This window comes from Myotis davidii, unplaced genomic scaffold (genome assembly GCF_000327345.1).
Source record: "Myotis davidii unplaced genomic scaffold, ASM32734v1 scaffold547, whole genome shotgun sequence".
Classification (NCBI taxonomy): Eukaryota; Metazoa; Chordata; class Mammalia; order Chiroptera; family Vespertilionidae; genus Myotis; species Myotis davidii.
In genome coordinates this window covers 298948-308847 of record NW_006298266.1, presented here as the reverse complement: position 1 = coordinate 308847, position 9900 = coordinate 298948, and the positions used below count along the sequence as shown (strand labels likewise).

The following is a 9900-nucleotide window of genomic DNA, read 5'->3' as shown; positions in this document are numbered from 1 at the left end:
GTTCAGATGTACTCACAGAGCATTTTTTTTAGAGAGAGAAGCAGGGAAAGGGATAGAGATAGAAACATCGATGAGGGAGGAAGTTATCGATTGGCTGCCTTCTGGGGTTTGAGTCCAAAACCCCAGCATGTACCCTAACCAGTAATGGAACTGGCAACCTCTTGGTTCCTGGGTCGATGCTCAACTGCTGAGCCACACCGGCCGGGATTGCTTTGTTTTTCTTTTTTTTTAAAGGAATAGTAGAAGCACTTTATCCCGGAGATTGGGATTTCTCATGGCAATCTAGTGCCCATAGATAAAATTTTAGTGTCTGTCTCTCTGTTTTTCTTTTAAAACCCTCACCCAAGGATATTTTTCTTTCTTTTTCTAAGTTTATTTTAAAAATATATTAAAGTTGGGACCCTAAAGCCCTTGGCAGCTGTATAGACTCAGTGCTGGGAGGGCCAGACTATGCAACTACCAGACTCCAAGTTCCTCCCGGTCTGGTGGCCTGGCGGTGGAAGCATCGCAGGTTTTAAGCCCCTGCAGGGTAGTGAGTGAATTGAATCCCCAGACATCCTCCTGCGCTTGCACTCACCATAGCTCCCGATAATATTTTTCCATTGATTTTCAGAGAGCAGGGAAGGGAGTGAAAGACAGAAATATTGATGTGAGAGGAACACGTTGATTGGTTGCCTCCTGCACATGCCCAAGCCAGGGGCCGAGCCAGGATGAGCTTGCAACCAAGGTACATGCCCTTCACAGGAATTGAACCCGTGACTCTTGGGTCAGCAGGCTGACGCTCTATCCACTGAGCCAAACGGGCTAGGGCTGTTTGTGTCTTGACAAGTGGCCTCCAAACTAATATTTCAATGTTCCAAAGAATGCTTTCCTGCCTCCCTCTCCACTGTTTGTGAGCATCTCTGTCACACACACGAGCAGGGTTTGGCCACTTGGCATTTTCCTGAGAAGATGCCAGTTCTGATCCCTGGGAGAGGTAGCACTAGTTAGCAAATGTGCTGGTATTTTTTGAGGAATACTATGTAGAGCATTACTTGCCTTACCTTATTAATATACTAGGGGAAGAAAGAGGCCCCTGATTTAGACCTCCTTGTGCTGGCTTCAGGGTCTCAAAAATTGTACAGATATTGTTTACTTTCTTATAGAGGTAACTGAGATATAGGTATATACCAGTACAGTCATCCTTTCATATCCATGGTTTTCACATCTGCAGATTCAAACAACTGTGGGTCAAAAATACTCAGAAAAAAAAAATCCCAGGAAGTTTCAAAAAGCAAAACTTGAATTTGCCACTCACCAAGCACTATGCTGAATCCATGCAAATGAAATGATGTGTAGGCATACCCTGTTGTAGCCTGATTCTGTTTTTTCATCTATAAAGTGGGACTGGTATTGCAGCATTTTATATGAGGGACTTGATCATTTACAGAGTCTTATATCTGCAGGGTCCTGGAACCAGTCCTCCACGGTTGCCAAGGGATGACTGTACATGCATTCATAGATATGCATGGATATATGTATATATACTCATGTAAGTGTATATGCATATACACATATACATAGATACATATAGTCCCTGACACATGTTATCTGGCGATTGTCAAGCAAACCCTTGTGAAGATGCAGCCAATGGGCTGTGTTACCAGTCACCTTTCCCTTTCTGACTTTTCCTGAACTCAGATTCTGAGAGTTGGAAAAAACACAGAGCATTTCCAATAAAATCTTCTGCTTGCAGCTTACGTGCAGAATTACATCTCTCAAAAGTGCTTGCTTCCTGCCTCCCTCTCCACTGTTTGTGAGCATCTCACAAGCATGCCATGTGTAATGTAATGGTTCTTAACCAGGAGCAGTTTTGCACCCCAGCAACATTCCGGCTGGGGTGGGCTTTGGAGGGTGGGGATGGTGCAGTCATTCAGAAAAGGTTTATTGAACCCCAGTATGCGCAAGGCTTTGTAGGGGTGTAAATGTGAGAAGCTGGTTTCCCCACTCTCCAGGAGTTTTCTAAGGAAGAGCTTGACAGAGTAGCTGGAGTAACTCGAAGTAGGAAGAGCTGAATGTTGTAAAGGGGCTCATTGGTATAAGAGCGAGACTTCTCTGGAGGTTATGAAGGAAGGCTTTCTGGATCTGCTTCTGATCTGGGCAGATAGGATTGAGATGGTCATTGTAGGTGAAAGAAACAGCTTTTAAGTCAAAGAGTTCTTTTTAAAAAATGTATTCTGTTGAGGTAGAATCTTTAATTTGTCATAGATGTAATAGTTTGGTGGTTAAGAGCTTGGGCTCAGAATTAGACCTCAGTTTGAGTCCTGGTTCTGCATTTGCTATTAGCTCTTGGACCTTGAGCAAACTCTTTAACATTTCTGATTCTGTTTTTTTCATCTATAAAGTGGGGCTGGTACTACCAACTTCATAGAGTCATTGTGAAGGTTAAATGAAATAACACTTCAAAGTGCACTGAACAGTGCCTGGCATTTAGGAAGAGTGTTAGCTGGTTTTATCATATATATTTCTACCCACTGGGAATAGTTCTGCTCTCTGGAATCTGAAATCTGTTCCCCCATCTATATGAAAACTTTTCATATATTTAAAGAGAATTATGACTTCTTTTTATTTTCTCTTTTCGGTCCAAGGGCTTTCTTTTTTGCGATGGCTTCCAGATATTTGTGTGTTATGCCATGTGTAATGTAATGGTTCTTAACCAGGAGCAGTTTTGCACCCCAGGAGACAATTAAAAAAAAATTGAATTCAGAGAGGAAGAGAGAGGGAGAGAGAGAGATAGAAGCATCAATGATGAGAGAGAATCATTGATTGGCTACCTCTTGCACGCCCCCTACTGGAGATCAAGCCCACAACCCAGGCATGTGCCCTTGACTGGAATCGAACCCGGGACCCTTCATTCTGCAGGCCAACACTATCCACTGAGCCAAACCTGCTAGGGCTGGAGACATTTTTTTGTTGTCACAACTGGGAGGCTGCTCCTGGCATGTAGTGGGTAGAGCCCAGGGATGCTGCGAGACATCCTAAAAGGCATCAGACAGCTCTCCACACAAAGAATTATTCTGTCCAGAATATCAATAGTGTTGATGTTGAAAAACCCTGACCGTCTGGACTTAATTATTCAGCCTTTTGTTTTCTCCAGTCCCTAATGTTTGGGAAAGCAATATGTGGTCCCCAGAAAACTGTACAAGGATTCAGAAGGGGATGAAACAGCTCAAACTCTGTGACTTCTGACAGATCAATTAATCTTTTAAATAAAACTGCCTTCTTCCAAGCAAAGGGATTATAAATAATGAGAAGAATTGGAACCCCCCCCCCCCAAAAAAAAAGATGATCTTGGAATGGTTTTTATCATATAACCACATGTAATTTTTGCTTCACTCTTGAGGAGTATGAACAATTATGTTGTCTCATTAGACGCTTCCTATCATTGAGGAGGAAATACATATTTTTTTTTATTGCTCTTTTACTAAAAGTAAAAAAAAAAAGCCAAGATGGTTAAGTGTGATAGCTGGTGAAGTTGAACATCCCTGAGTGACAGACTCCCCAGGAAAGAGAGTTCATCTACCTCTAGCCTGGAGGGCCTGTTCTCACATCCAACTGCATGATGGACATGGCTGCTGCTCATGTTGTAAAGCAGCTGTCCAAAATGCCTCCGTCTCTGGATTTCTCACGGGCTTTGTCTTGCAGGGTTCAGTTTAGTTAACATTTTCTTGGTAAGGTGAAGTCTAAATGGAAAAAAAATTCACCAGAATGATAGCTGCTTAAAGTGGGAACATAGAAATGATGGACTTGGCAAGAGCACTGGTTTAGTAGTTTGGACGCAGGACTGTTACCACCCAAGTTCCTGAGCAGGTCATGTGACCAAGCATCACTGTCTTCCCCTGGGAAATTAGAGAGAGTTTTGGGTCCATAGGAGTGTTGCACTTGGCTTAACCAGATGAGATTCTGAAAAAGGAGGGGTAAATAGAGTTTTAATCAAAAGAATCCTTTAAAATATTCTGATTAAACTTGCTACATAGAGATTCTTTGAGAGGTAAAACATTTTTTGATTAAATTGATGCATTGTTTTTGGATCAATCTGGCTGTTTGTAAATTGGATTTTCTAAGAGGAGAATTGTAAGGGAAAACTGTTTTTCTCCTCTACTCTCCATACTTTTGACACTGGATAAGTGGTGTGTCCCCCGCCCATCAAGTAATTCTCTAGTTCTTAGCTGACACCAACTGGGTGTTCACAAACTTAACTCTTAAGCTATCTCTTATGGGGATAAGAATCATCCCAAAAGGTAAGAACTCAGTCCCACAAGACTGCCCCTACTTCAAATGCCAATACAAGTCCTGATCTAAAATCTCTGTCACCTGCACTTCTGACCAACCAGCTGTAAATTGGGGGTTTCCACAATCCTCACCTTGAGTCTGATAATCTGTTAGAATGACTCACAAAGCTCAGGGAAACATTACTTACACTTGCCAGTTTATTATAAAGGATATTAAAAGGGATACTGATAAACAGCCAGATGAAGAATTATATGTAACTACTTCAAGTTTGGAAGGGTCCTGAAGTAGGGTCTGCCACCTTCCGAGAACTTGGATTCCTTCCCTAATCTACAAGTTCTCTCCTTGTTTGAGAATTTTTATAGGTCCTAATCTCTGTGTTTGACACGCTCTCTGCCCCCACTTCCATTCCCACCTAGGCCTGAAAGTTCCAACCTTCATTTTTTCCCCCCGCAACCTTCTAATCATTTGGTCTTTCTGGTAACCAGCCCCAAGCTCCATTCTGAGGCTAAGTCACCTCATCAGTATAAACTGTAGTGCTTTCAAAGGGACTCCTTATGAATAACTTTTAAAAGACACTCTGTCACTTTGGAATTTCCAAGGATTTTATGAGGTCTATGCCAGGAACCAGGACACAGACCAAATGTATTTCTTGTTGTATTACAAGGATGTACCAGTATGGTCTAGGACTCAGAGTTGTTGATAGATAAGTGGATTTGGGGAAGGCTGATGACTATCTTATCTAATAAAAGAGAAACATACAAATTGACCGTACCTCCGCTATACTCACAAGCCACACCCACAAGCCAATTGGGAGCGAGTATGCAAATAAACCCACCCAAGATGGCAGCAGCCATGGAGCTGGAGCGAACAAGCTTGGGTTGCCGCTGGCAATGGAGGAAGCCAAGCTTTCCGCCTGCCCTGGCCAGCTGTGGGCTCGCTCAAGTCTACAAAGTTTCAATTATAGAAGATAAATAAATCCCAGATACCTGCTTCCAGGTGCTGTGGCCTCTGCTTAAGGAGGGTCTGGGAGCCTGGGTTGCCTGGGGGTGTGGCCAGCCTGAAAACAGCCTTTAGCCCCTCACCCAGGCTGGCCATACCCTCATGGGGGGAGGGTCCCTGCTGGGGGGTTTGGCCAGCCTGCAAACAGCCATTAGCCCCTCACCCAGGCTGGCCAGGCACCCCAGCGGGACCCCCACCCTGATCCGGGACACCCTTCAGGGCAAAACAGCCCGCCCGTGGGGGCGGGGCTGTTGGGGGTAAGCAGACCAGCAGGGGGGCCAGTTGGGGGCAAGCAGACCATCAGTGGGGGTCAGTTGGAGGTGATCAGGACAGTGGGGGGGGCAGTTGGGGGTGAGCAGGCCAGTGGGAAGGAAGGTGGGGTGAGCAGGTTGGCAGGCAGAGTGGTTAGGGGCAATCAGGCAGGCAGGCAGGTGAGCGGTTAGGAGCCAGTAGTCCCGGATTGCGAGAGGGATGTCCAACTGCTGGTTTAGGCCCAATCCCTGTAATCCGGCAATAGGACTTCCTTTGAGGGGGTCCCAGATTGGAGAGGGTGCAGGCTGAGCTGAGGAACACTCCCTCGTGCACGAATTTCATGCACCGGGCCACTAGTCCTAATGATAAGTGTAGATTGAATATTGCCCTGTTACTTGGGAACCTGCTCTCTGTGCCTCTATTGATTGTGAAAGTTTGCTCCCTTGTGATGATTATTAATTGCCCTAAACAAGATGCTAATCTTTTTTAAAAATATATTTTATTGATTTTTTTTTACAGAGAGGAAGGGAAAGGGATAGTTAGAAACATCGATAAGAGAGAAACATTGATCAGCTGCCTCCTGTACACCCCCTACTGGGGATGTGCCCGCAACCAAGGTACATGCCCTTGACTGGAATCGAACCTGGGACCCTTCAGTCCACAGGCTGATGCTCTCTATCCACTGAGCCAAACCAGTTAGGGCAAGATGCTAATCTTTTAAAGACAAATGCCAAGAATCCTAATAGTCTGTGTTCAGATCTGCTGTTGCTTGGAAGCTGGTAGAATGTTATTCTAGATGGAACTATGCACCATCTTTTTATTTTTTTAACTAAACTTTTTGTTTTCAGTTAACTGCACATTGTCACGCAGTTATCATAAATAATACAGAGAGAGCTGTCTGCACTTTATCCCATTTCCCCCAGTGGTAACATCTGGAAAGACTATAGTAACTATTATAACCAGGATATTGACATTGATAAGAGTGAAGATATTTAACATTTCCATCACCAAAAGGATTCCCCATGTTGCCCTTTTATAGCCACACTCATTTCCCTCCTTTTCTCATCCATTTCTTACACCTTCAAGATCACGAAACTGTTCTCCATTCCTATAATTTTGTCATTTATTTTCTTTTTTATTAAATAAATGAAATCATGTAGTTAGAGAGGAAGGAAGAGGGAGTGAGAGTTAGAAACGTCAATGATGAGAGAGAATCACTGATCGGCTGCCTCCTGCACGCCCCCCACTGGGGATCGAGCCTGCAACCCAGGCATGTGCTCTTGACCGTAATTGAACCTGGGACCCTTCAGTCCACAGGTGACGCTCTATCCATCGAGCCAAACCGGCTAGGGCAGTCATTTATTTTCTAAATAGAATTATACAGTAAGCAACTTTTTGTGGTTGACTTTTTTCTCTCAGCATGATTCTCTGGAGATTTATCCAAACAAAAAATTTTTTTTAACCAAGTTTGTTCCTTTTTATTGCTGAATAGCATTCCATTGTATGAAAGTAGCCCAGCTGTTTTTTTTTAATCATTCACTTGTTGAAGGACATCTGTATTGTTTCCATTTTTTTTTTTGCTATTCTGAATAATGCTGCTAAAAATTTTTTTTTAAAATATATTTTATTGAGTTTTTACAGGGAGGAAGGGAGAGAGATAGAGAGTTAGAAACATCGATGAGAGAGAAACATCGATTCAGTTGCTTCCTACACACTCCCTACTGGGGATGTACCCACAACCAAGGTACATGCCCTTGACCGGAATCAAACCTGGGACCCTTCAGTCTGCAGGTCAACGCTCTATCCACTGAGCCAAACCAGTTAGGGCTGCTTATAGGTTTTTATGTGGACATAAGTCCTTTCTCTGGGATAAATGTCCAGGAGTCTAATTGCTGGGTTGTGTGATAGTTTATATGCTTAGGAAACTGACAAGCTGTTTTTCAGTGTGGCCTTACCGTTTTATATTTCCAGCAACAATATGTGAGTGACTCAATTTCTCTACATGCTTGCCAACACTTAGTGTTGTTACTATTTCAATTTTTTGAATTTTTAGGAGTTTATTTGAGCCAAACTGATGACAACTGCTAGGAAGGAAACTCTAAATGGGGGGAGAAAATGCTCCTGTGTTGTCACTAATTTTAATTTTAGCCATTTTGAAAAGTGTGTGGTACTATCTTGTAGCTTAATTTGCATATTCCTAATGGCTAATGATGTTGAACATCTTTCCATGAGCTTAGTTACCATCAACATAGCCTCTAGTGAAATGCCTTTTGCCAGTTTTCTAGTAGGATTGTTTGTTTTTACTGTTAAGTTTTCAGATTGCTTTACTATTCTAGTTCTTTGTCAGATATATGTGGTTTGCTGATATTTTATCCAACTCCAGAGCTTGTCTATTCATTCTCTTTTGCAGAGGAAAATATTGTAATTTTAATGACATGGAATTCATTGAAATTTTCTTTTATTGCTTGTGCTTTTGGAGTCAAGTCTAAGAACTCTTTGCCTCATCCTAGATCCTGTAAGTTACTTTTTGTATGAGGTTTAAAACTTAAAATGAGGTTCGTTTTTTTGATAAAAATGTCTGACTATTCCAGTACCATTTGGAAAAACATCCTTGAGGATCTTAGAGGGAAATGTCCAGTATTTTGCTACTAAGTATAAGATTGACTATATATTTTTTAGATGCCATTATCAAGTTGAGGAAGTTTTCTATTCCCATTTTTTGTTGTTGTTTTGTTAATCATCACTTGAGGATCTTTTCCCATTGATTTTTAGAGAGAGTGGAAGGGAGGGGGAGAGACAGAGAGAAACATCGTTGTGAGAGAGACACATCCATTAGTTGCCTCCTGCATGCACCCTGACCTGGGCCACGGATCCTCACACATGTGCCTGGACCTAGGCCAGGCATGTGCCCTTGACCGGATTCAAACCTGAGACCCTTCAGTTGAGGTCCAACACTCTATCCACTGAGCCAAATAGGCTAGGGCTACTCCTATTTTTTGAGGAGCTTTTTAAAAAAATTGTGATTGAATATTGTTTTTTGGTCAAATGCTTCTTCTGCACCAATTGATGCAATCATGTAATTTTTCCTTTTTAGCTTGTTAATATGGGGATATCCCGTCTTATTCCTAATATTGATGATTTGTGTTTTCTCCTTTTTTTCTTTGCCAGTGTCGCTAGAAGTTAATTTTAGAGCCAGCTTTTTGTTTCTTTGATTTTTCTCTATTTTTTTCAATTACATTTATTTCTGCTCTTTTATTATAATAATTTCTTTCCTTCACTTACTCTGAGGTTTTGCTTTGTTTTAGGTTTTATTGCTCTTTTTTCCTAAGTTCTTAAGGTAGGACTTAGATTATTGGAAACTTTCCCTTTTCCAATGTACATATTTAGTGCAATAAACTTGATGAAATGGACCAGGTAGACCTGGTGGACTTTGATCCAAATCAAGAAAGACGGCGCCATTACAATGGAGAAGCATACGAGGATGATGAACATCATCCTAGGTGTGGTGTTCAGTGTCAGACCTCTTAATGGGGCCAGTGAATAACACTGCTGGCATTTTATATACAGTAGTGAATGAGTGAAGGACTGTAACCATAATATGCTCACTGCTTGCTATTGTTTTTGTTTTAATATTCAAGTATAGTAGTGTTTTAAAAGTTAAATGAAGAATAAACTCAAATATAAGAGCTCAAAAAAATGAATGGGGTATTGAATTGTGTTGTATTTTCTCAATAAATTAGCTTAATTTTTTCTACTGTATTTTCCATTTTGTTTCTCTCTCCTTTTTTTATATCTCTCCTTTTGAGATTATTTTTATTTTCTTTTTGTCTTGTAATTTTACATTTCTAAAATCTCAGTTCATTTGCTCTTGCTTTTCTTTTCATTACTAAAGTATTTAGAGTGGTAAATTTTTCTTTGGTAGATTCCCATATCCTATCTAATAATAGAGAAACATGGTAATTAACCGTAACTTCGCTACCCTTCCCATTGGCTAATCAGTGAGATATGCAAATTAACTGCCAGCCAAGATGGCAGCCGGCAGTCAGGCAGCTGAAGCAAACAGGAGGCTTGCTTGCCCCATTGATGGAGGAAGCCAAGGTTCCCCGCCTGCCGCAGCCCAGCTCTGAGCTCCAGGTGCAACAATGTTGCAATTATAGAAGCTAAACAAACCCAGAAACCTGCTTTCAGCCGCCAGCGGGCTCAGAGCTTAGAGCGCCAGTGATGGCAACAGAGTTTCAATTATAGAAGCTAAACAAATCCAGATACTTGCTTTCAGCCAGCCACAGACAGCCTCAGAGCTGGAGCCTGCTCTCAGCTCCAGTGACAGCTATAGAAGGTAAATAAATACCAGAATAAAAAAAAAACGAGCCTGGGACC

At 41.9% G+C, this 9900-nt stretch overlaps 1 protein-coding gene across 3 annotated transcripts in view; it reads left to right on the top strand.

Moving 5' to 3' along the window:
- Window positions 1-9900, top strand: part of RCL1 (RNA terminal phosphate cyclase-like 1) — a 58545-nt gene that overhangs the window by 1123 nt on the left and 47522 nt on the right. Inside the window, exon 1 of one of the 3 annotated variants that reach the window (XM_015570526.1) lies at window positions 7938-8038. The exons of 1 other annotated variant lie outside the window; for it this stretch is intronic. In XM_015570526.1, the coding sequence (XP_015426012.1) occupies window positions 7954-8038 (85 nt within the window). In that variant the 5' untranslated portion in view covers window positions 7938-7953. Of the gene's footprint in view, window positions 1-7937; window positions 8039-9900 lie in introns of those variants that run through there. One more of the 3 variants, XM_015570527.1, reaches the window with a different exon arrangement.